Source organism: Urocitellus parryii, chromosome 8 (genome assembly GCF_045843805.1).
Source record: "Urocitellus parryii isolate mUroPar1 chromosome 8, mUroPar1.hap1, whole genome shotgun sequence".
Classification (NCBI taxonomy): domain Eukaryota; kingdom Metazoa; phylum Chordata; class Mammalia; order Rodentia; family Sciuridae; genus Urocitellus; species Urocitellus parryii.
In genome coordinates, this window is record NC_135538.1 from 461,879 (window position 1) to 488,589 (window position 26,711).

Here is a 26,711-nt window from a genome sequence, read left to right on the forward strand (position 1 = left end):
TACTTTCTTAATTTGGCAAGGTACATCTCTCTCAGTCCAAAAGACAACATCAAGAGAAAACCTGGCACAAATAATAAGAAATGTAGTAAGGTAGCAGAGTATAACATTAACATTCGGAAAACCACAGCTTTGGAAAATATAATGAAAAAAATGAATGCCTTTTGGTTAGCAAAAAAGAAAAGAAACAAAACATAAAGTTCATAGGAATAAACAAGAAAGTTAAGATCTATATGAGAAACATTTTTAAATACCCTCAAAAATTCACATAAGAAAATCCGAATAAATATAGAGTGTGATGTTCTTGGATAAACAGACTCACATGGCAGAATGTCCTTCTCCCTGATTTATTTTACCAAACAGTGCACCTAAATAAGATGGACTGAGGATTTTCTGGATCTTTGTTCTTTTATTATTATTATTATTTATGTTTTGGGGGGGGGTTGAGGCAGGGTCTCACTATGTTGCCCAGGCTGGGCTCAAAGTCAGCCTCCCGAGTAGCTGTGACCACAGGTGCTGCCACCACACCCACCCTGTGTTTTACTTTTATTCTCACTGCTGGGAGAGAAATTTAGTCTGATTGTAAATTTCAAATAGAAAAAAAAAACAACAATAGAAAAAAGTCTGAAAATAAAGATCAAAGAAAGGGAAGTAGCCCCACAAGTTCTAAAGTCCTAATAGTTTCAATAACAAAACTTTGTTGTAGTGGACAATGAATACGATCACAGAACAAGAGAAAAGCAGAAAAAGTACAGATAGACAAACAAATCAGGATGTTACAAAAATAACACCTAAAATCATCAGTGAAAAAATGAATATGTGATAAAGAGCTCTAGCACCAAGGAGTAGCCATTTGATAAAATAAACACAAAAGAAAAAAGCTGTACCCATATCTTACAGTATGCTCCAGGATAAATTTCAAATGGATAAAATATTTAAATGTAAAAATAAAATCATAGGGTACTGCGGATGTAACTCAGTGATACAGCACTGGATTCAATCCCCACCACTGCAGGTAAAAACAAAGTTATAAAAGTACTAACAGAAATTAAGGCCACTGAGCACCACACTTGGGGCAGCCCTGAACTTGCAAGGCCACAGCACATGCACTCCGAGTGCAGTGACAGTGGTCAGAACTTGGAGTCCACTGCTGTGGGAGAGCTGAGGCCTCAGGACTCCAGGTGGGCAGCGTGGGGTGTCACAGGTTGGGATGTCCTGCAAGGTTTGCGTTTTGGCCACTGGGGAGCTCACATGTGCTAGCCAGGAGCAGGCAGAGGCAGGGGAGTGCTAGGGCCTGGGACAAAGGCCGGAAAGAGGGCCAGGAGGGCAGGAGCAGGGGAAGCATCGGTGTGTGTCCTCCGTATGGCCACAATGGATGTCCCTGCACCACCTGGATGGGACCAAATGTGAACAGTGGCATTCCCACCATTTGTCTGCCTGTGGTGTGGTGCCTCCAAGGCACCCTGAGGGACGGTCTCACACCTCCTGCTTCTCACCACCAGGCAGCACACAGCAGCCGCACACCTCGCACACACAGGCCAACATCCTGCTGATTCATCGGGTGGGTTCACCATCACCCCAATCCCAAATCCCCGTCTGCAGGCGTGACGGGCCAGACTGAGCGCCAGCCTCAGCCCCCTTTCTACCTGCAAGCTGTGGCATTAGTCCCCCTTGAGATCAAGTCCCAAGATGGAAAGGAGCACGTGACCCAGCAGGGCACTAGGCCTGTGAGAGGCGGCTCACGAGGGTTTGCTCCTGTGTGGCCACTTAAAGCAGCTGTCCCACGTGAAAAGCGAGAGCCAACGTGTCTCGGGAGAGGCGCACAAGGGTGCAGTCTGGCCACTCAGCTGTGAGTGCGCAAAGCAGGTCCCCAGGCCTCTTCAATAAACCACGAGGGCAGGTGGGCTGCAAACAGCCAGACTCAGGGGCTCTAGCCCGCCACGACACCTGGTAGGCCCTGCCCTCTGCTTTGACAGCACCTCCTGGGCCCTGCTGCCACGGCAATGGCGCCAGCTTGGCCCCCAGCCAGTCCAGTGGGATGGCCCTGCTCTCCACGGCCTGGCAACAGATGCTGGTCACTCTCTTGTCTTCATTTTGCATCTGTGAAGAGGGTTACTGTGGTCTCCTCCACAGGTGGCCAGCAGGACGTTCTGGATAGAACACTTCGGGGTGACCCCGGCCCACAGTCCCACCACTGTGGTTATCGTCATCAGAGGCAGGCGCAGCAAGGTACCCGAGCCCAGGGGCTGCGTAGGAGGGGGAGCCAGAGTCACTGGTCCACGTGCAGCACTCTCGCTGCCTCCCCTGCCTCCCAGGGCAACGAGTTCTAGGTTTTCTATGCCTAAGTTTCTGCCCTCTTCATGTGGAGTTAATAATACTGTCTGGCTCAGGGGTACTCACAGATGAGAGCAATTACCAACTGCAAAGTGCTTTGAAAATAAATGAGCTTACTCTAAGGGTGGTATTTAATATTTATAATGATAAGTCTGCTTACAGCGTCACAAACTATAATCATTGGTACAAGGCTGAGTTTTATGACTGGTTTTTTTTGAACTTAGCATAAAATACTTTTATTTTAAAGTAATTAAATGATGTGTCAGAAATACTTCCTGCATCCATCTAGAGTCTTATCTGGAAAAACCCAAGATGTGATCATAGCTCTATTTTAGACAGAGTCCAGTTAACTCAGTGCCTAGCAAATCCAGCAGCAACAAATTGCAGGAAGACCACAACTGAGGTCTCTAACACTTGGACACTGAGGGCAAGAGTGATGTATTTTTGTTAAATTATTTAGTGTGCTATAAACCAAACCCCAGCCACTCCCTTCTACCCAATGTAAAGAATGTGCTTGGCAGCCTATAAAGCCATACACAAACAGGCCCTCACCTGCCCCTCACAAGGCCCCAGGCCCTTCTTCTCCCCGGCAGGGCTGGCAGATTTACTGCGATGCCAAGGTGCAGATTCAGTCTGTGCTTCGGGAAGATGAGTTGCTGAAAGGCAGTCTCCAAAGCGAAGCCTGCACCCTGCAGTCCTCCTCTTCAGGAGCCTGACCTGGTTCCTTTAAGCAGCGGGCCCTCCCTGTGCACTCCCGAGCTGCAGATGAGTTTTGCAGAGGGGGATGATCTTATAGTCGTAGTCCTGAACCTTCCTGGTCCTGTGAATGCTATGGCCACGCTGCTGCCACCTCCACGGGTTGTTTTGTACAGTGTTTCCTCGTAGAGATGGAAGTCTGTGGACACATCTGTGTTTGTCTTTCATCAAGACATAAATAAATAAATGGGTATCTTATTTATCAGGTGAGGGTCATGTTCTGTGGTCCTCATTCTGGGCCAACAGTTTTACTTTCTCCATCCAATGGAGCCTTATTTCTATTTGCAGCCAAAGGAAAAAAGAAAAAAAAAAAAAAAAAAGTCTTTCCCCTGAACTCATGGTCCTAAAACACAGGCAGCCCTCTCTTCTGCAGCTGGAGGAGCGCTCTTGCTTGCTACCCAAGAGTTTGCTGAACAAAGAGCACCACCCTGTGTCTTCTCAAGGAAAGGCACCGTAATTGAAGAATCCAAAGCTTGTCCATGACAACAGCTGCTTATCCAACTGCTGAAGAAGCAGAACGAAAAAGTGGGTCCTCACTGGCATCCTGTTTATTCAGCACACAGACAATGCCACATGATAGGCTGCATTTCCACTGGCAACCCTAGATACAGCCTTCTGCAAATGCCCGGCTTGGAGGGGTGTGGGCTAACAAGAGCGCTATCACACACACCAGTGGTTCAGACCACAGTTCAGAGGGGACTTCCTGCCTGGACCAAAGTTATTCTTGGCTGGGACATGAGATGCACTGGAGCCGGCAGCCAGTCTCTCACCAGTTCACTTACAGAGCTGTGCAGAGGCCAAGGAAGGGAGACCAGTGCAAAGGGTACTTTTGTTGCATTAAGAAGAGTAACCAGCAAGCCCAACTCGAATGGAACCAGCCCAAGTCAGCTCTCCTCCAGCCCAGGGGCATGGCCAGGAGCTCAGGGTCAGCAACTGGCCAAAGCTTCCCAAGCCCACCTCACTGTACCCTCACATCAGCACTATCAGGCAGCCATGTCACTGCCACACTTCACAGGCAAGGCACCCTTGTGGCAGTAGCCGAGTGTCTCGCCATCAACCTGCCGACTTGACCAGCAGGGGCTTCCCCAGCACATCCAGCATGGGCGCCTGTGGCAAATACCACTGCTTTCCTTCTGCCAGGCCTGACAGGTCTCCTCTCCTGGCGGCCTCCGTGCCTCCATTTCCCTAGCAAGCTCACTCTGGAAAGGCTGGCATTTTTTGGTGGCAGTGCAGATTCCCTCAGGGCTTGTTGGAAGGACTCACTTTATGGGACCCAGGAAAGGCTCTCTAGACATGGTGAATGCAGGCACCTTTGGGCTCAGGGTATGCCTCCTTCTGACACCTGGCACCAATCTGCAAGACTGGCCTCCCAGCAGCGGCCCTTCCTGCTCCCCAGGAGGAATGCCCTGAGGTTATGTGTGCTCAGGGGCCCTCCTGGGGAGGCAACACCAAGATGTTCTGAGAATCTGCATGCTAAGAACAGGCTCTGGGCAATGGCTTGTTTTTGGTAGGGGTGGAAAAGAGTCTGGTAGTTTTTTTAGTTATTTGAGTAAAGACCCCAAGTGTGTACCCTCGAGTCTACTGCTCTTTGTAGCACTGGCCAGACACTGCCCGCCATCTACCCGAGCAGTGGCACTGACAGCCGAGCTAATCAGGCTGGGCCTTCTTTGTCTCTGCACCCAGCCTGGCTCAGTGCCTGCAGCACTCTCAGCAACAGTCCTTAGGGTAAAAGGAAACTGGGCATGCACCCTCCGCTTGTTGCTCCTCTCTGATGAGTACAGGAGGAGTGAGCGACAGTCCTCCCTGCCCTGGCCTGACCGGGCCTTACCCACTCCACCTGTGTGTGTTCAGTGTGATGGACGGCAAAGCCTCAACTCTTGCCTATAAACACTCTGTCTAAAATGATAAAAGTGCCAGAAGTGTATCTCTTCCTGAGAGGAAAATGACAGCCAATGCAAAAATCTGTCATCTAAAAGTAACACAGCAGGCACAGGCAAGAATTAGCTGCAGTTGCTGAAAACTTGGAGGAAGAGTAAGGTATTCATGTGGATTCAGGTACTGAACCACATCCTCGTTTCTAACTTCAAAAGGAAAAAAGATGGCTTTCAGTTCAGAACTCTGGCCTCAACCTCCTCTTCAAATGGAAACCAAGCTTCACACCATACTCATGGAGCAGAGTGACAACACATGCCTCTTGCTGTGATGTGTCCACCATAACAGGTAGCCAATAGGCACATCGTGTGTCCCTGAGGTGACACACGAGGCCACAAAACCACATACCTGCATAATGTGTCTAAGGTGATGCACGAGGCCACAGAACCGCATACATGGATCACACATCCAAGGTGACACACTGAGGACACAGAACCACGTATGTGGATCACATGTCTAAAGTGACACATGAGAATACAGCACTGTATACGTGGATCATGTATCCCTGAGCTGATGCACCAAGGACACAGCACCACGTATGTGGACCACATGACCCTGAACTGACACACTGAGGACACAGAACCACATACGTGGATCATGTGTCCCTCTGCTGATGCACCAAGGACACAGCACCACGTATGTGGACCACGTGTCCCTGAGCTGACACACAGAAGATATAGAACCACATATGTGGATCACATATCCCTGTGCTGATGCACCGAAGATACAGCACTATGTATGTGGATCACATGTCTAAGGTGATACATGAAAACACAGCCCCATACATGTGGATCACGTATCCCTGAGCTGATGCACCGAGGACACGGCACCATGTATGTGAATCACGTGTGTCTGAGCTGAAGCACCGAGGACACAGAACCACGTATATGAATCATGTGTCTAAGGTGACACGTGAAAATATAGCACCATATATGTGGATCACGAATCCCTGAGCTGACACAGAGGACACAGAACCACGTATGTATGTCATGGATCCAAGGTGACGCACAAGGACATGAAGGGCACACCAGCCACAGTGGGGCACCCACAGCAGCACAGGTCCTGCCATGGACTGTACTTTGCTGCTGTGGAGTAGAAGCAGCAGGAACAGCCTGCAGGCATGACCCAGCACTAAAGAAAACCTGTCACGTGTGGGGCCCCTGCAGACACCCACAGCAGTAGGCTCCACCACACATCCCACCAGTTCCCAGGATCCCAGAAAAGAACATGCAGCAGCCCTCTTCCTTCCGCTGTAGTAGCCATGATCTCTCCTGCCAGATTCCTATGAAAGAGGGAAAGGGATTCTCAGGCTTCCAAGAGGTTCTAGAGACATCCGTGAGCAGCTGCTGCTGAGGCCGGGTGGCAAGCTCAGCTCAGGCCGGCCTCAGCTGGCCTGAGTCAGTACTACCTCCTCAGAGCCCAAGTGCAGGGCAGTATCAGATCTAGATTGAGAGAACCCCCACTGGCTTTCTGACCCACGAAGACAGGTCTAGAAGAGAAACAGTGGAAAGGCCTCTCCCCTCCAAATTGCAAATCCAAAAGCAATACAGCCCTACCAGCAGGATTTCAGAGCTTAGTTACAGGACCTGTTCTTCAACCTGTGCAGAAAATAGATGGATCTGGGTGATCATGGACTGTCACCCACTCAATTACAGCACACAGCAGAGGTTTTTCTCTGTGCTGCCAACCTACTGGGACTAGTCTGGAGACAGCAGCATAGCTCAGTGGCCGGAGCTAGGGCTTGGCTACCTCTCAGTTCTTCAGAAATAGCCAGAACTCAAGACCCTGTCTCGCCATTGCAAGGGCATCATGGGGATGGTCCCCCAGAGCAATACCCATAGCAAACACAGAACACCCTGGACACCTTGCAAAAGAGACTCCAGAGATGGGACACAGACCTCCCCAAAGGGCAGAGGGTGCTACCTAGAAGCTGCCAGTGACCTGGGAATGTTTGGACATATTCTCCAAGAGGAAGGACAATTGCCTCATCATGTATCCACAAGCCCCTAACAAGAGGCAATAGTTTCCCAGATGCCTGGACCACTTTGCAGGGAAGCCTGGGAGCAACGGCTGAATTCTTCTCTCCTCCAACCCTTCAGTTCCTGTACTAATTAGACCTCAGCTAGGAACATGGAAGGGGCTATGCTTCATGCCAGATCCTGACCAGACCTGCTGCCCAGCACCCAGCCTCACCACCCACCCCACCATCCAGGAGCCCCTTCCTCAGTGCTTGCCCATGAGCTGTCAGCCCTCACCTGACCTCTCCAACCAACCAGCTGTAAGCTGTTAAGAGCAGGTGCAGGCCACGCAGAGTGTAGCCACATGCTTCTGGGTAATGGCTTGGTGAAAAGCAGATGCCCTTTCCTCCAATGCATGCATGAGGACATGCTCCAGACATTTGGTTACAGGGAGGTCAGCCCGAGTGGCATATGAACAGCTCAGGCAGAGAAGGCCAGAGGATCTGAAGAAACACAATTTGATCCCTGATCAAGCTGCCATGAAATCCACCCCACCACCGGATGCCCCTTTTAAAGGATGTTAAAATCTATTTCAACTGTGTTTTCTGTTACCAAAAGCACTCTGACTTCATAAGACAACTTCATTTGTGGATTTCTAGGCTGAGTGCATTAACATTTGTTTCCTCTTATTGAAAGTCCAAATTTTCAACAAAGCTGTATGTGTAAGACCAATAGTTTCATTCCACTTGTTCTTCTCTTGGCTGGTATAGGTCACTAGGTTCTCAGTGTACTGCAAAATCGACTTTAAGAACCTGTTTAAAAAAGAGGAAAATTAGTCTATAATTATAAAATATAACGATGACTTAAATTATTGAAATTACTTCTCAAGTTAAATGCCACTTAATTTTTATAGATTCAAGAAAAAAACACAAAAAATAAAAACAACACAAATTGAATGAAAGACAAAAATGCGGATGGGCATCTGAAAGTTTACAAGATGAAAATTCCTTTTCACACTCTCTAAAATCCAGACAAGACATTCCTAAGTAGTGGAACGTGATTCCAAAAAGGCTCTGGGCCACCTGGATCAGACTGACCCAGCGCAGGAGCACGACATGTGTGATGACAAAGGACATGCCTGGGCCCTTGGTGGGGTGCAGAGCCCCTTCCTCATAAGAGACGCCTTCCACTAGAGACAGCCACCGATATCAAGTGTTCTCCTTAAAGACATCCATCAAGGTGGGCACATGGAGCACACCTGCCACTCCAGCTGTTGGGAGGCTAAGCAAAGAGGATCAGAAGTTCAAGACTAGCCTCAGCAACTTAATGGGACCCTGTTGTAAAAAATAAAAGGGGCTGGGGAGGTAGCTCAGTGGTGGAGCACTTGCCTAGTATGCATGAATCCCAAGTACCACACCAAAAAAGGAAAAAAATCGTTAAGAAGAATGGCTGGGTATGATGGCAGACCTGGCAATCCCAGTTATCTGGGAGGCTGAGGTAAGAGGATCACAAGTTCAAGGCAGCCTCAGCAAATTAGCAAGATCCTGTCTCAAAATACAAATGAAAATGATTGCAGATGTAGCTCAGTGGTAGAGCACCCTAGGGTTCAATCCCTAGTAGTGGAAAAAAATGTTCATCAAAATGACAGTGAGTCATCTCTGATCAACGGGAATAAATAAATGCCATTTTTACTTTTTCAAAGTTCTCCTAAACTTTCCCAAGTAGTATAACTTTTATATAACTTTTTAACTTGAAGATTTTAAACCTAGAGGAAAGTTAAGAAAAGACGCAGTGAAGACCACAGATGTTCTGTCCAGGGGAGTGTTCCCAGCTGGCAGTAGTTTTGGTCCCAGGGACATCTGACAGATCTAATCCACTCCTGAGGGTCACAACTGGGGAGTGGTGCTGCAATGTGGTGGGTGGCCAGGGATGCCCTGAACCTCGTGGAGAGCATAGGACACGCCAGAGCAGGTTCCCACCCAGACCCACAGTGCTGAGGCTGAGTACCCCAAATGAGTCGCCAGCTGTGCCCATACTATGCACAGCCACGCACGCTGGGCTGCTTCATGTCAGCATCCTGGGTTTGGTCTAATATGCACAGATATGTTGCCTGTGCAGAGCACTGTCTCATGGCCACAAAAGTACCCAGGACCTGATGGTGGAGGGAGGCTCACCAAGCACAGGTCCAGGGGCCTCCTCTGCTTTGGAATCTCTGGATGTGAAATGGGTGACACAAGGTTAGCCTACTTTCAGATCCCTGGATCTGGGTGGTCCTGAAAAATGACTTCCCCAATCTGAAACTGTCAGCCATACACAACGATGCTAATTATCTAAGAGCTGTCTGGGTGTTGCAGGGCTTCCCTGAGGTCCACCCAGCCTGTGAGCCCTCTGCCTGAGACAGCTGTGGGTCCAGACAGAGCCTCGAGTTGCACCTCTCAATGCCACACCATTTTTACAGCCTTCACCCAGCTTGCACCTGGACACCAAGTTATTTCTGCACAGACTACAGAATTCTAGGGCTGGGGATGTGGCTCAAGTGGTAGCGCGCTCGCCTGGCATGAGTGCGGCCCGGGTTCGATCCTCAGCACCACATACAAACAAAAATGTGGTGTCCACCGAAAACTAAAAGAATAAATATTAAAATTCTCTCTCTCACTCTCTCTCTAAAAAAAAAAATTTTTTTTAAAGTGATAAATTGGGCTGGGGATGTGGCTCAAGTGGTAGCGCGCTCGCCTCGCATGCGTGCGGCCTGGGTTCAATCCTCAGCACCACATACCAACAAAGATGTTGTGTCTGCCGAGAACTAAATAAAATAAATATTAAAAATTCTAAAAAAAAAAAAAAAAGTGATAAATTTTTAAAAAAATAAATAAATAAAGTTTAGTTGCAAGTACATACCGCTAAATAATTTAAAAAAAAAAAAGAATTCTAAAAGGATTCACACACAAATCTCATGTAATTTTGTGGAATGTGCCTACACTGGGTGTCAGCCTGAAATGGTCACAATCTTATCAGCAACAAAATCTTCACAGAGGGACAGCTAAGGGCCCATTAGAATCCACTGAGGCTAAGGGGGAAAAAAATCACCACAGAATGTAATCAACAAGGGTGATAATGACTTAAAATTCCCCAAACATGACTCCTCCCTCTAAGTAGGACATACTTACTTCAGATACTGCTGGTGCTCTTCAGTGCCTTTTCTTTGGATGACGTGAATGCTGACCAATTCCAATGCAATGAGCAATAAAATCAAATAAAGCACGGGAGACAGAAGCCTGATGCTGAGAACAGACACAAGCAGACTGAGGTTGGACAAACACACGATTTCCACTTTCGTAAGAATGTCCCACCTAGTCCACACCTTTTCAAGCATCCTGAAGTCCAAACATCTCATCTCATAAGATCCTTTTCCAGACACTGCGAGCCCAATCCCTGCACCAGGCCCTGCCTATAGTGGTCAGGTGAGCCCAACCCCTGCACCAGGCCCTGCCTGTAGTGGTCAGGCTGGATGGACCCCTCATGCACCCCTCTTCACCTCCATGCCCACGCACCAGGCCTTCTCTACCCAACAACTGCACTGAGACCCCAGTGGCCCTGCCCCTCCTCAGGCGCTGTGCTGGGGAACTCCAGCACAGCCCAGTCAGGGCCCAGAGCCTCTGCTCAGCTCCCATGCTCTTGGTCCTCTGCAGCACCTTCCTCACAATTCCATGCCCAGAAGGGCTCTCACGAAAAGGAAGATCAGTGGCTTACAGGTGAATGTCACCTGCAATGTCACCAGACTCAAAGAAATGCCAAGCAAAGCCAGACCTTATTTGTCCTCTGATACTGGTAGAGGCATTAAAACTACCGTTTTAGAGGGGATGCAATGTGAACAGCACTACCTTGTAAACTGTAAGATGTAACCTGAGCACTTCCTCTGGAAGCAATGCACTAGCAATTCCCAGGACGAGCTTAGGGACACCCACAGCACTCAAGCCACAATTTGGAAACTTGCCCCAAATAGTCATGTAGTACAATCATGTAGCATGACCTGACAGACATGCTATTAAGGAAGAAACCACAAAGCTAACAAACACAGTTAATAGGCTTTCAGATTTTACACCCAAATACTCCTGTGGGCAAGTAGGTCCCATCTGTACAAAGATTATTCTGAAACAGAAAGCACTGTAGTTCTCTACAAGAAGGGATCCCAAATGCATCCGCAGATACCTCCCTGCCCAGCTGCCTCCTGCAGGGCAGCAGTGGCCGCACCTGTTCAGCATACGCACGTAGTTCTGCCGCTGTCTTGAGCGCAGCCTCCTCTCCACCCACTGCCTATGCCTCAGCTGCAGGGAGGTCCTGACCTGGCTAGACACACGCTGGCACTGGGTGCTAATGCTGCGGAGCACAACCAGCACTTCGAGAACGCCTCTGGGGCAGAAGAGGGTGGGGACGTGGATGTTGCAGAGCTCAGCTAGCAGCTGGGGCCACCTGCAAGCAACAGCAGGAATTCAGGGGACACACCCCATCACAAGACCCCCACTGCCAGCTCCATCCAGTCTGGGCCAGCTAGCCTACACCCTCTGAGGGACAAGGACCAGCAGGAAGGCTGTGGCCTGGTATGTAGGTAGAGCTGGGCCTGTGGCATATGTGAGGTAAGTACCATTTAATGTGTGAGTAGAAGATGTGTCTGTGACTCAACAGACACACTGTGACTTGCTAAAGATCACCAAGCCTCAGCTAATAATTCTAGGGGCACCAACCCAATGGTGAAATTCCAATACACGACCAAGCCACTAAGACCCCAAAGGCACAGCCCCCCACTTGCTGCCCTAATTTGCCCAGGTGCTTCAACAGTCCCCAGGAGGTCCCAGCACTCACTTCTCAGTGGGAAGCCCATCCAGCTCACGGAAAGCAAGGTGATCCTCAGGCATGTGGTGAAAGAGCTCATGCAGAATCTCTGTCATTAAAGAGTTGCAGGCATCTGCTTCAGAATTACCCTCCAATCTAAAAAATAAAGAATGCCAAAGACACGTGACAACAATCAGAATGCCCACATTAGTGCCTGTGAAGAGCATTTATTTCAGTGTTCAATGAGTGATGAACTTACAAACCTGAACCTCAGCTTCCCTAAACATAAAATGAAAATCGCCACAGTCACAGAAAACACAACATCACAGGGCACGCGTGTAGTCACACGCCCCCCAGGAGGGCGCCCACAGAGGAGGTTGCCCACAGAGGAGGTTGCCCACAGAGGAGGGCGTCCACAGAGGAGGGCGTCCACAGAGGAGGGCGTCCACAGAGGAGGTTGCCCACAGAGGAGGTTGCCCACAGAGGAGGGAGTCCCCAGAGGAGGGCGCCCACAGAGGAGGACGCCCCCAGAGGAGGGCGCCCCCAGAGGAGGGCGCCCCCAGAGGAGGGCGTCCACAGAGGAGGGCGTCCACAGAGGAGGGCGCCCACAGAGGAGGCATTCACGGAGGAGGGCGTCCACGGAGGAGGGCGTCCCCGGAGGAGGGCGCCTGTGGTCCTGAGAGCACACTTCCTCCACTCCTCCTCCTGAGCTCCAGGCTCCTCTTTCTAAGTGTCCACTGAACAGTCTTGGATGGGCATCACATCTTCACCACACACCCGCCTCCAGATCTGTGCGCTGGAGAGACCGCAGGCAGGAAGGCCTCCAGCGCTCGCCTGCCTGTGGCAGCCACAGAGGGTAGCCACACCCCATGGTCCGAGTCCCCACAGTTTGGTGGTGCCCACTGCAGCTGGCAGCCACAGGGACTGTGCACCCGGGACGGCACGCACCTGGCTGCTTCCTGACTGAGGTCTTCCGGGAAAGGCAGAAGAGGCCAAGACCCGATGCTCTTCCCACAGCTCAGCACCTGGGAGGAAACGTACTTTTCTCACAACCACATCCTAGAAAGTATGCTTCCCACTGTCACAGATGCTAAATCACTTTCTAGAAAATATGATTCGTGAAATTGTTACAGATTCTACATTTGAAACTGAGATGGTTGGGCTGGGAAATCTGGTCGATTCCGCTGAGGGACAGACACCTACACCAGAGGATGGGGGTAGCGAACATCTGGATGGCTGTGGACATGTCCACAGATCCTTCTGGGACCCTCGGTTCAGATGTGGGACCTGTGTCCGTTCCACTGAGCTGGCACCAGCTTGGTAACTGGTCTGTGTCCAAGAGAACAAAGCAGAGAGAGGGCCCATGTGGCCCTGGCTCTGGGTGAAGCACCATCACCTGGGGACTGATTCTCAGGCCCCTAGAGGCCTCTGGTCAGCTTCCAGGCTTCCTGGGAGAGACACTGTCCAGGAAAGCCAAGGGGACCACAGCCCAATGACACCCAGCTGAAGCCACAGGAGGGCAGCAAAATTCTCTAATTTCTCTCCACAAAACTAAGCAAACTGACAGGAAGCTGCTGATACACAGAATGTAGGTGACACTGGGCCACAGCATCACCAGAGCCCAGGGCGCAGGACCGTGGGCCAGACTGGAAAGTGAGTGATCAACAGAGAGCACGAGCAGGCCACTGTGAGGCCGCCATTGTGAGGACAGGAAGAGACCTGAGAGGCTGTGGCCAGCCAGGCCGCAGGGCTAAGCCTGCCCTAGGGAGCCTTCCCTGCGGAAACCGTCCCTCCACCCGCTCTCTGAAGGCGGGCCCTGCAGCAGGCTCCGGCACCCCTGGCTCTGCACTGCCATCTTGAGAGCATAGTGCACGACAGGTACAGCTGCAGCAGGGTGGCCTCGGAGGAACAGGGCACAACGCCCGTCAGGCACCACTCAGGCTCAGCCCCACCTCAAGAGCACGGGATGCTGGGGACGCTCACGTCCTCGGGGGGAGGAAGCTGTTCTCACTGGCCCTGGCCTCCTCCAGGCTGCTCTGTGAAGGGTCCCTGCCGGGTCATGTGCTGATTTCACAGCTGCCCTGAGGGGGCCACAGGACTGACACCCAGTCCCCTGTACCCCCCTCATGTCCTGCCATCTGAGAACAGAGCACCTAGCCAATTCCCCAGCTGGGACTTCCTGGCAGAAATGCTTAGAATCTTGTCTGAATTCACAAGTCCATGAAAGCTGTCAGAGTAGAGGGAAACAGCTTTCCTCACCACTGACAAAAGCGGTTCCCTGGGCAGATGCCACACTGCCACCGGCTGCTGGGCTCTGTGCGCAACACCTCCCAACTCCCCAGCATCTGATTCTAAAACATCCCGAGACACACACTACCATCACTCTTAACCATCAGCCGCAGGAAAAGGGAGCCTCGTGGCTGAGCTTTCCCAACAAGCAAAAGGCTGTGACCGCAAACTGGCATCAGGGCCACAGGCTGTCAGGCCCTGAAGGCTGGGCGGAAGGAGCAGCCTTACACAGACGCTCATTCCCAGGCACCCTGGATCTGGCGTACCTGCTTTTTAAGCTGAAAAGCTGGGTGGCAACGAGAACTGTAGCCTTCTGCAAGTCTAAACAGCCCTTTTATTGCTGCTTCCTCCTAGTTCAGGAAAAAAATAGACAGTAGTTACAGTTTCTGGTTAGGTTTTCAGTTTTCTTATATTTAATTATAAGTAAGTTAGAATTTAAGTTCCTCATTATCTTCTTTCAAATAGCTTCATTTAGAATCATTTCATTAGGTATGAATAAAAACAAGTAAAACTATTCATTAAAATGGGTTAGACCTGGGCCGGGTGCAGTGGCACATACCTGTAATCCCAACAGCACAGGAGGCTGAGGCAGGAGGATCACAAGTTCAAAGGCAGCCTCAAAAAAAGCGAGGTGCTAAGCAACTCAGTGAGACCCTGTCTCTAAATAAAATCAAAATAGGGCTGGGGATGTGGCTCAGTAGTCAAATGCTCCTGAGTTCAATCCTCAAGACACCACCCCACCCCACCCCACTCTCAAAAAAGAAAAAAAATAGATTGGACCTGATAGTCAACTCATACTTAACAAAAGGATTTTCTTTTCTTTTTTCTTTCCTTTTTTGGTACCAGGAATTGAACCCAGGGGCACTTTACCACTGAGCCACATCCCCAGCCCTTTTCAAAATTTTTTATTTTGAGATAGGTTCTCACTAAGTTGCCCAGGCTGGCCTTGAATTTGCAATCCTCCTGCCTCAGCCTCCTGAGCCACTGGGACAACAGGCATGCACCACTGTGCCTGGCATGAAATGATTCTAAATGGAGCTGAAGAACCGTGATAACATACAAAGGCAACATCCTCTGTCCACAATGCAACAAAATTACAAAAACACCAGGAATTGAACCCAGCCCTTTTAAATTTTTTTATTTTGAGACAGGGTCTCACAAGTTGCCTGAGCACCTGGCTTCTGTTCTAAGACACTGTACAGGCACAGGAGTGTCTTTGGGGGAGAGGGAAAGAACGTGTGCAGGAGGATGTGACTGCTGCGTTGAGAAGAGAAGGAAGGCATCACGGGATGTGGGAGACCAACCTTGCACGTGACTGGGTTACACTCCCCGGCTAGGTGCTGAGGCGCTCAGTCACAGAAATGTGGCAGAGCTTTCCCCACCCTTCTTGGGTCTGAGAGTCTGTGTCTCCTGCATGGGTGTGTCCTGCTACAGCCCCATGGGTGGAGCTACGCTCACCTGTTCCTTTGTAATATAACCCCTTGCCCTGTTTAGGATAGAATCTTCCATGGAAGTGCCTTGTGTGTCCCCTTCTCTTACTGTGCCCCTGGGTGTGGCCTACCCAGGTGTCAGTCAACCTGCTGACAGTGGACATCATGAGGATAGACTCAGCCCCCTGAAACCTGACCCCTTGCCTCATTTGAATAGCTTCTCCTCAATAAAAGGGGTCAGCGCGGGCTCTCGCTCTCTCTCTTCCTGCAGACCCTTAAAGTCAGAGGAGCCGTCACGGCGACCCCAAAGAAAAAGGTATTTGTGTCTCTTGTGTGGTTACTTTGCACAGCCCAGTCAGCCCAGTTTACCTGGAGTGACCCCTGAGCCTTTTATTCTCAAACGGGAGGAAGTGGAAACCTGTCGGAACCAGCGACATTCCAGGGAGAATGAAGATGGGTGGCCAGGTGGTGGCTTACAGTAAGAGATTTGGGACGTATTTTTAAGACAGAAGACTGAATATGGAATGTGAAAACACAGGAAAGAGGACTTGGGAGTTGTAGGCCTGAGTGGTCACCTGCAAAGAGAGAAGCTGCACAGATGGAATCTCGGGACAGGAGGGGCTCACCATGGGTGTGAACACTAGAGCTGCTGTGTCACTGAGGGGTTTTCCACACAGTGAAACGTAGGTATCGGTTTCTCTGGACTAACCTATCAGAAGATAATATCTTCTGTTGTTTTCTGGGTTTGTCTTTATTTAACTACACAAGTTCACATGGAGAGACTACAAAATAGGCAAGAAATTTCTGAGAAAAGAGTAATGTGAGATTAATTTGGCAGATATTAGGTTGCATCATGAAGTTTAACAAAGGCAAGAGCTTTTAGCCAAAAAAGGTCAGAGATGGAGCTTGATGCACAAAGAACAAAGACGTTGATGCTCTACATGGTATCAGATGACTTGCTGGAGATTTGTAAAGGAAAAAAAAATGTAAAGCTAGATTGTCTACCTCACACCCAAGATGAACTAAATTCCACTTGGATCAAAAGATGTAAAGGTGGGGGTGGGCAGTAAAAGCAGTAGGGAACACATGACTACATTTATAATTCCGGAAAATAAAGAAGTATGCAAGATTGGGATACAACTGGGTGTGGTGGTGGACACCTGTAACCCCAAGGACTCAGGAGGCAGAGGCAGGAGGATCCCAGTTTCAGGCCAGCCTGCACAACTTAGTGAGACCCTGTCTCAAAATAAAATTCAAAAGGACTGGGAATGTAGTTCAGTAGTAAAGTGCCCCTGGGTTCAATCCCCAGATCCCTAGTAGCACACACAAATAAAGAAAAAAAAAAAATAACCCAAATGCAAACACCAAAGAGAAAACAGTCAAATGGGAAAGACAAATAACAAACAGTATGCACTGCAAATGGAAAAGAAGCCAACAGAAACAGTAAAACAGAAAGCATGGAGCAAAAGACTCCAACAGGCAGTTAAAACAATTCCAGACACCAAAGATCAAAATACCAAGTAAAGAAATGGGAAGAGGCAGAATGGAGGGTAGAGTCAGACTGTGTGTCCTGCCTTCAGCTCAGAGCCCAGACAGCTGCAGAAGAGCTGCCCATGTGGGTGACAGAGGCCCACCCTGACCCAACAACTGATGCAGAGTGACTCCGAGATTCTGGCTACTAGAGCAGAGAACAAGAAGGGGCTCATTCGAGGGAACCTGCACCTGCTCCACAGCACAAGGCAGGGCAGGGGAGGGACACCAAGTGAGGAAAGCTGGCTGGAAAAGTGGTTGGAGAAGCTGCGGGAGAGACAGTGGGCTGTGTGGGAAGCACTCGCGCTGCTTTTCAACTTGTAAATGGAGAACTGTGGCAGGAGGCTGCCTTGTGAAGGTCATGCTTAAGCTTGCAGCTTTGAGAAAGAGGAATCTCTGAATCTTCACATCTTCCTGGATATAGCAGAAGATACTATCATGGGGGAGTGCCTTTGTAGCAGCTGTACAGATCATACATACACGGTGAGATCGCTGAGATCTGAAAGCCATCTAGATCCACCGTCTCCCAGCAGCAGGAGTGGAGTGGGTGGGGTGCACTGCACTGCTTGGGTGAATGGCATTTCTTCCTGCATGCCAAGATCTTCTTGGGATGCACACACACCCATCACCCATGCCAAGGAGGGCCTCCCCACTCAGACAATGACACCATGGTCCCATCTCCTCTGCACCAGCAGGAGCTCTCTGTAACCTGGAGGCCATGTGGAGTCCCAGGGCCACCCTGGCTGTGCCAAGAAAAGGAAGGGGTTAACAGCTCTGGGCATGTGGCAATTCCCCAGCAAGCACACAAAGCCACCTCCATGCCAAAGACGAATCTGAGTTGTGAGCCACCAGAAAACACACTGGCACCCAGGCCCATTACCAGGCATGAGCAGGAGTCAGCAGGGTGAGGACTACATGGATAGGCTCCAAAGCCTGAGCTCCATGCAAGCTTTTAAAACAGCCTGATGATCTTGACATGGAATAAATATGCATAGCACAACCAGCACCATACTGGTTATTTCAGAATTAAAAAAAAAAAGACCCAACGATATGTTGTCTGCAAGACAGACATCTCACCAGCAAAGACATTCAAGACTAAAAGGATGGAAAACAAATGCAATCTGAAACCCAGCATGAGTAGCTATTTTCTTATCTGACAAAGCAGACATCAAGACAAACTTAGAAGAGACAAAGAAGGCATATTTACCATTATGTACTAATAAAGGGGACCATCCAACAAGAAGATATAACAATTATAAGACAAACACTATAAGGGACAAATAGGCCCATAACAGTGTGACTTTAAAACTGGGCATGGTGGTGCACCTGTACTCTGTTATTCAGGAAAGATGAGTCCAAAGGATTGCAAGTTCAAGGCCGCCTGAGACCCAGCCGCAGAATAAAAAAAATAAAAAGGGCTGAATATACTTTCTTTTCAGCTGTTTTTAGAACTTTCTCCAAAACAGATCATATATTGGGCCATAAAGTAAGAATTAGCAAATATTTTAAAAATTGAAATAATTTCTTGCATCTTATCATAATTAAGTGAAATTAGAAATCTACAGCAGGAAAAACTATAGAGAATATACACGAACATGGAGATCAAACAATACATTTTTGAATGATGAACGGGTCACTTAAGTAACCAGGGAAAAATTTTAATTCTTAGAATCGAACAAAACAGAAACACAACATCCTGAATCTGTGGGATACAGTAAAGGCAATAAATACAAAGGTAATAAATACACAGCTATAAATTTCTAAGAGGAAAATTTAGCTATAAATTTCCCTCTTCAAGAGCTACAAGTGCCTACATTAAAAAAATCAGAAAGGTCTCAAATAACCTAGTGAATACACCTTAAGTTCTTAGAAAAACAAAGCAACTCTAAAACTATAAGTAAAGAAATAATAAAAATGAGAACAACATTAGTAAAAGAGAGAATAAAAGAATACAAAGGAGTAATGAAACAGAGTTGGTTCTTTGAAAAGATGAGCAAGATTGATAAACCCATAGTTAAACTAACCAAAAAAGACAGAAGACCTAAATCAATAAAATGAGAGACAAAACTGGGATAAAAAAAAATCAGGAACACCATTCTATTCATAATAGCTTCAAAAAATCAAATACCTAGGAGTAAATCTAATGGAGGTTAAAAAAAAAAAAACACCACTAAACAAATTGTAGAATACAGAAAAAGGAATTGAAGAAGACACTAGAAGATCAAAAGACCTCCCATGTTCATACATTGGCAGAATTAATATTGTTAAAATGGAAGAGCTAAAATCAGCACACTATAGTGATGGGTACACACCAATGTTTAGAGCAGCACAATCCATAACAGCCAAGTTAAGGAACCAGCCTACATGCCCATCCACAGATGAAGGGATAGAGAAAATGTGGTATGTACACAGTGAGGACATACACATCATGTAAGTGAGATGAGCAGACTCAGCACGTCAAGGGTCAAAGCCAGAGAAATGAGGGATAAAAAGCTCGAGAGAAGCTAGAGAGAAATGAGGGATAAAAAAAGGGAAAATGGAAAGGAGAACCTTGGAGTGGACAAAGGTGGGAGGAGGCAGCATGGGAAAGGGAAGGAGCTGCAGAATGAGACCAAGGAAAGAGCACTGAGCAGACAAGGGGAATGAAGGGAGGGGACGGGAACTGAAGGGCAGTAGGACGGATGGACATCACTCTCCTGTGTTCATATATGATACACGACCAGTGAAACTCCACATCGTGTTCAACCACAAGAATGGGGTCCTACTAGAGTTAAGTCATACTCCGTGTACGTACAAACACGTCAAAACACACTCTACTGTCACCTTTATGTAAAAAGAATAAAAGAGATTAAAAAAAGACGTTGACCAAAATAAGCTACGTACCTGTGTAAATATATCAAAATGAATTCTACTTTGATGTAAAACTACAATGCACCAACTAAAACAACGGTGATAAATACAAGGAAGATGTCTTAGTTTTTTTTTTTTTTTTTTGGTGGTGCTGGAGATTGAACCCAGGGCCTTGTGCATGCAAGGCAAGCACTCTATCAACTGAGCCACATCCCCAGTTCCCTTAGTCAGTTTTTCATCACTGTGACGAAAAGACCCAACAAGAACAACAAAGAAAAGTTTGTTTGACTCAAAGTTTCAGAGGTCTCAGTTCACAGATGGCCAACTTCACTGCTCTGGCCCTGAGGCGAGGTGGAACCCCGGGAGGAAGTGTGTGCGGAGGAAGGCAGCTCAGGAAGGACAATCAAGAAGCAGAAAGAGCTCTGCTCACCAGGAACAAATGCACACTCTAAGGCACACTCCCAGTGACCTACCTCCTCAAGCCACATCCTACCTGCCTACACTTACCACCCAGTTAATCCATTCAGAATTAATGCACTGATCAGCTTAATCCTCTTATAACCCAATTGTTTCACCCGTAAACTTTCTTGGACTGTCTCACACATAAATTTTGGGGGTAAACCTCATATCTAAACAACAGAAGACTAGTAGAGTGGAGGAAAAAGAAGATAGAGGAAGGGATTAGGAGAGGGAAAGGGGAAGTACTGCAGCCTGAAATGGAGCAAATTAGTTAAACGCATTTGTTTTATGTCAAAATGAATCCCTCTATTACACAGAACTATAATACATTAGCAAAAACATTTTAAAATACTGTAAAATGGCAAATTATTGAAAGCAATCCACAAATTCAATGCAAATACCACCAAAACTTCAATATCATATTTCACAAATCTGGAAAAAACAATCTAAAAATTCATACAGAAGCATAAAAGGCCCAGAACAGCCAAAGTAATCCTGAGCAAAAAGAGTAATACTGGAGACATCACTATACCTGATCCCATACACTACAGAGCCATTAATAACAAAAGTAGCATGGTGTTGGCATAAAAACAGACACCAAGACCCATGGAATAAATCAGGAGAGAGATAAATCCACCAATATAGTCACCAGATTCTTGACAAAGTTGCCAATACAGGTGTTGGAGAAAAGACAGCCTCTTTAACAAATGGTGCAGGGAAAAGTGGATACCCACATGTAGAAGAATGAAACAAGATCCCTATCTCTTATCCTGCACAAAACTTGATTTGAAATGGATCAAGGAACTAAGTGTAAGACCAGAAAATTTTTAACTCTTGGAAGGAAATGGAGGAAGCCCTTCAACAGACTCAGGCAATGACTTTCTGAATGGCTCATGAAATAATTGACAAATGGGGATGCATCAAATCAAAAAGCTTTTGCACAGCAAAGGAAACAACAGGCTTACGACAGCGTACAGAGGGGGAGAAAGCCCTTTGTCAGCTATCTTCTGAGGAAGGAAAATATTTGGAAAACATATGAAGAACTCAAAAAATTCAATACCAAAAGAAACAAATAACACATTCAATAAATGGGCAAATGAATAGAAACTTCTCAAAAGAAGTACAAATGGGCAAAAATTGTATATAAAAAAAAAATTTCATCTTTAGCCATTAGGGAAATGCAAATCAGAACTACAGTGAGGCTGGACTATAGCTCAGTGGCAGAGCGCTTGCCTAGCATGTGGCAGGCACTGGGTTCAATCCTCAGCACCATATAAAAATCAACAAATAAAATAAAGATGGTTTGTCCCTACACAACTACAAAAAATATTAAAAAAAAAAAACCTACATCAAGATTCTACCTCACCCCAGTCAGAATGGCAGCCAACAAAAATACAAAAAACAATAAATGCTGGTGAGGACGCAGGGAAGAGGAACTCTAACACACTGTCGCTGGAAAGCTAAATTAGCCCAGCCACTTTGGAAATCAGTAGAGACGTTCCTCAAAAAGCTAAAAACAGGACTAACGTGCTGTGGAGATACCTGCACACTTGTATTTATTGAGGCACAATCCACAATAGCCAAGTTATGGAATCAGCCTAGATGTCTGCAGACAGATGAATGGATAAAGACAATGGTATATATAACAATCGAGTTTTATTCAGCCATAAAGAAGAACAGAATTAGGATATCATTTACAGGAAATAGATGGAACTGGAGAATGTGAAGTGAGATGAACCAGACTCAGAAAGACAATTCCCATGTTTTCTCCCATACATGGAAGCCAGAGGGGAAAAGGACATCATGAATTTGAAGGGAGACCATTAGAGCAGAGAAGGGGTCAGGGAAGGGAGGGCAGGCAAGGAGGTTCTGGGGAGTGACCCTGATCAAAAGATGTGCATGTGCAAATGTGCCATAAGGAAACCCACCTTCTGCATGACCAACACACACCAGTGAAAGGGGAAGGAAAGGAAAGGAAAGGAATGTTGAAAGAATCCTGGATCAAGAGTCACTGCCTGGATCTGTTGACACTCGGAGAGCCATACCATTCCATCCAGACGTGCAGACAGGATTCAACAGGATGAGCATCAGGACCGGACCCACACTCCAGGACCTGGTGTTACAGAACGTACTGTGCAATGAGGCCTTGCCCATCCCCAATCTGGAGTACCTGCCCAGGGTGCTCACCCTGCAGTTGTACAAGGAGGCTATAATAGGGGGTCACATGGAGACGCTAAAGAAGATGGTGCTGTCCTGCCCCTTGGCCTGTTTGCCTGTGGAGTACCTGCTGAAGACAAGTGATGTGAAGGCCTTAAAAACCCTACTGAATGGACTAAACTTGCTGATTTCCCAAAATGTTCACCCCAGGAAATGGAATGAAAGCAATTGATTTTCGGGAAGTGAATCAGGACTGCTCCAATGAGTGGTCCAGAGCCCCACTGGGCGCCTGCTCACAAGAGGCCACGTCTCCAAAGGAAAGGGAGAAATGGGCCAAAGAGCAGCGAAGCCACACTTGGAGATCTTCATAGGTGCCGATCTGGACAAAGTCTTCCAAAGATTCCTTGGCAGCCTCAGGGAGTGGGTGGAGGAGAGAAAGGGGGTGGTGCTTATATACTGCGAGAAGCTGCAGATCGGGGGTTTCTACTTGAAACTCTCTAAATTCCTGAGGACTCTGCCATTGTACTACGTGCAGGAACTGGAGGTGAATGCTCAGCACTGGACTCGAGAAATAATAGAACATCTTTGTTTTTGCCTGATCAAGATGAGGAACCTTCCCGTCCTCCATCTCTCCAACTTGTGCCCGCAAGTCTTCACCAGCCACTCGGTAAACAGGTGGTTGTCCCTAGAATCAGCCTTCAACTGCGGAAGGTGAAAAGCCTCCACAAACTCTATGTGAACAACGTCTTCTTCCTCTACAGAGCGCTGCACAAAATCCTCCTGTAAGCACGAAGGGAGTCAGACTCCCTTGAAAACACTCTCGCTGAGAGGTTGTCCGCTCAAGGAGAAGGATTTAAAGCATCTGTCCATGTGTCCAAGCACTGGTCAACTGAAGTGTCTGGATCTCCGCTCTTTTTCCATAAAAGATATGAGTGCTGAGCCCCTCCAGGTCCTGCTGGAGAAGGTGGCACACACCCTTGAGACCCTGGTCTTAGAGTTTTGTGAGGTAACAGAGTCCCAGCTAAATGCCATCTCACCAGCTCTGGGTCACTGTTCCCAGCTCAGAACCTTCAGTTTCTGTGGAAACCAAATCCCCCTGATTGCTCTTAAGAACCTGCTGAGGCACACCGCTAGCCTGCCAACAAGTGAAGTACCCTGCCCCTCTAGAGAGCTTTGACAAAATCCTCTGGGGTTTTTGGACTGAGATCAATCACATGAAATTTGACCAGGTTCGGAAGGAGTTGATGCAGCTGGTGAAGGACATCAGGCCTGTCCACGACATCCAGATTTATTCTTACGACTGTGTTCTTCACCTCAAACATACAGATTCTATTGCCTGAAACCCAGTGGCAATTTGGTAGGCAGGGGATTATTGACATGCACAACACATTAGCTTTCTTGGGTTGGGGTAAGGCTCAAGTAGAGTGATCTCCAGAACCTCAAGATATGCTTCTTATAAATTTCTAATGGAGTTCATGTGTGCATATGGCCTCAAGTTTGAGTCCAGTCTTGACAACTCAGGAAGACCATCTCAAAATAAGGGCTGGGGATGTAGTTCTGGTCAAATGCCCTGGCTTCAATCGCCAGTACCCCTGAAATATGGGTTAGGGTAGGCCTTCAGGAAGATAGGTATAAGGGCCTTCATTTTACTATGTTACTTGGTCTTTGGCTCTATTATTCCATAATTAAAATGTATTAAATTTTCACTGCTAAAAAAAAAAAGGAAAGGAATGCCAAGCTCAAAGCTTTGTTTCTACAGGTCCCTCACACAGGTGCCTGCATGCACACTGATGCTCAGTTCACATCCTCCTTAGGAACCTTCCGAGTCAAGCACAGTCATAATCCATGTGCCACCAAGGATAGCTTGGATGAGTGATGCTCCACTGACAAAGCAGAACACCAGACAGGTGACAAAAAATACTTTAGAACAAAGATAGCAAAGCACGTTTTATGAAAAATGCCAGTTACAAACATAACACACCTTCCTATGACCCACTCTGGGTGCCCACAGAAAGCATGTGGATGCCAATGGCTGGCTGTGCTTCTAATAATAACAATAAAAAGATTATTAATAATTAATTACACTTGAAAAATAAACTACATTCTTTCATTCCTGCGTGACAGTGACTCTAACTACTTTCTTCCCTGTGCATTACCTTAAAAGCTGACAGTTCCTCTTCACCAGCAAATCTGAGCACAAGTACTGTGGAAAAGGCAAGTAACTGACTTGCTGCTTCTCTTGGAAACTCAAGTAAGTCGATCTCCCCATGGCTCAAATGATCTCGCAGACGGGGGCCCTCCTGATGGTTCAGGAAATCCCAGAGAAATTCCTTACAAAATATAAAGAGGAAACATTCTGTTAGCATTCCAGGCAGAAGGGGAAGCAAGTGCAAGGTGCAGACACAGGCCGCGCCTACACGTGTGAAAAGGATAGGAAAAGTGGGCCTCCAGGACTGTGCTCATCAAGCTGTATGGCTGGATTGTCATGGGAGGGCCCTACTGTCCAGGCACCAAGCAGGATGCACAGACAAGAGTGTCTGAGAGGACCTGAGAACTAAGCACCAAGGGGCGATGGAACTCTACCTTTGTTACCCTCACCCTTCTTCAGGGAAGGGAACTGGACTATCAGCATTTGGAAACAAACTTTTAAACACAAGAAAGCTCGGCTCTCATGTGCACAAGCACAGCTCTCTAGTGCCTCCTCATTCCTCTCTCTCCCTTGGGCTCCTCTGTTGACCAATCTTCCATCTTTGAGCTGATACAGACAGCTGTTTCCTACTGTAGCAGCACAGGCCCAAGGCTTCACACTCAGATTATAAGGAAAGGGGTCCTGGGCAAGCTGCCGATGGAGTCCCAGAGACTCAGAATGGAACTGAGTACCAGATATGCTAGGGAAATTGTCGGAAAGTAGGAATGGATGAAGAGCATCATGAACCCAGAAACTGGAATCTAGATCTGCTAACTCTCAGGTGGAAAGAATACATATCTACTTAAAGCCTGAAACAGTCATTACAGTATCTCTTCTTCTTCTTTTTTTTTTTTTAAAAGAGAGAGAGAGAGAACTTTTTAATATTTATTTTTTAGTTTTCGGCGGACACAACATCTTTGTTTGTAGGTGGTGCTGAGGATAGAACCTGGGCCGCATGCATGCCAGGCTTGAGCCACATCCCCAGACCCTACAGTATCTTCTTAAAGTACAAAACAGTGAAAGGAGAAAACAACTCTAAAACATTAATGGTTCTCTTCTTCACCCCATGATCAATCCTTTTAATCTACTGTTATATTTTACACATATATTTTACTTTCTCTACAGCACAAATACATATAACTACCAAATGCAAATACTGCTTTGGGACATGGCAGCTAAGTTAGCAGGCCTTCAAAAGGACAAGAATAACCAGGCTACAGAACACAGCCCAGGATGGAGACACGGCTCAGCCAGGTCTGGGACAAGTCAAGGCTGGGCTCAGTGCGGCTCAGATCTGTTCTAGAGTACACCATAGCAAAATGACTTAATCCTAGACTAGAGAAATGGAAAATGTTCATAAGCAGAAGTCACTAGGCTGGAAACTGTCAAATACTTACCATAGCAGGTTCTCCAAGGAAAAGAGGAAGTTGATTTATTCTGCCATCATTCATGTGTTTTGCCAATATCTAAAACACCAAAAATAAACTGTTAAACTGAACCACCCACACATATAGGCACGGTCTCATTCATACACCCACACATACAATTAAAATATCAGTATTCCTAAAGTAATTATGTTGGTTAAGAACAATTTTCCTAAACAGTGGCTGCTATGTTTTTAAAACTGCCCTTATTCACTTAATTTGTTTGAAACTAATATAGCATGTTAAATACTGGTACATTCTTTGACTGCAAGTTCTGTGTGTTTGTGCATGCCTGCACACCCATTGGTCACTTCCTAAATCACTCTTCACTCACCATGGACTTTGAAATCCAACGACCCTGACCCAGAACTATGGACCTGACCTTATGCAGCTTTGACTTTACCATCCAACTTTACCATCTAACCCTCTTTATCAAATGCATCACATATTGAAGTTCATAGCAAATTGCTCACCAATGGGACGCACCTGAGGTGAGCAGCCATTTTCTAACTTCCACTGCACACTTAGGAACCCAGTGGTCATGTCTCAGGCCAAATGACCTGCAGGTGCACAGCTC

At 47.3% G+C, this 26,711-nt stretch overlaps 1 protein-coding gene across 7 annotated transcripts in view; it reads right to left on the reverse strand.

Annotated features, from left to right (window-relative positions):
- Positions 1–2,482: 2,482 nt before the first annotated feature.
- Ermard (ER membrane associated RNA degradation) overlaps positions 2,483–26,711 on the reverse strand; it is a 39,154-nt gene continuing 14,925 nt past the window's right edge. For 4 of the 7 annotated variants that reach the window (XM_026380315.2, XM_026380309.2, XM_026380312.2 and 1 more), the window contains 8 exons: positions 26,108–26,176; positions 24,679–24,852; positions 14,363–14,446; positions 12,756–12,832; positions 11,838–11,963; positions 11,229–11,447; positions 10,145–10,258; positions 3,618–7,789 (listed from right to left, as the gene is read on the reverse strand). In XM_026380315.2, the coding sequence (XP_026236100.2) occupies positions 7,633–7,789; positions 10,145–10,258; positions 11,229–11,447; positions 11,838–11,963; positions 12,756–12,832; positions 14,363–14,446; positions 24,679–24,852; positions 26,108–26,176 (1,020 nt within the window). In that variant the 3' untranslated portion in view covers positions 3,618–7,632. Of the gene's footprint in view, positions 3,592–3,617; positions 7,790–10,144; positions 10,259–11,228; positions 11,448–11,837; positions 11,964–12,755; positions 12,833–14,362; positions 14,447–24,678; positions 24,853–26,107; positions 26,177–26,711 lie in introns of those variants that run through there. The other 3 variants (XM_026380311.2, XM_026380310.2, XM_026380314.2) reach the window with 3 other exon arrangements.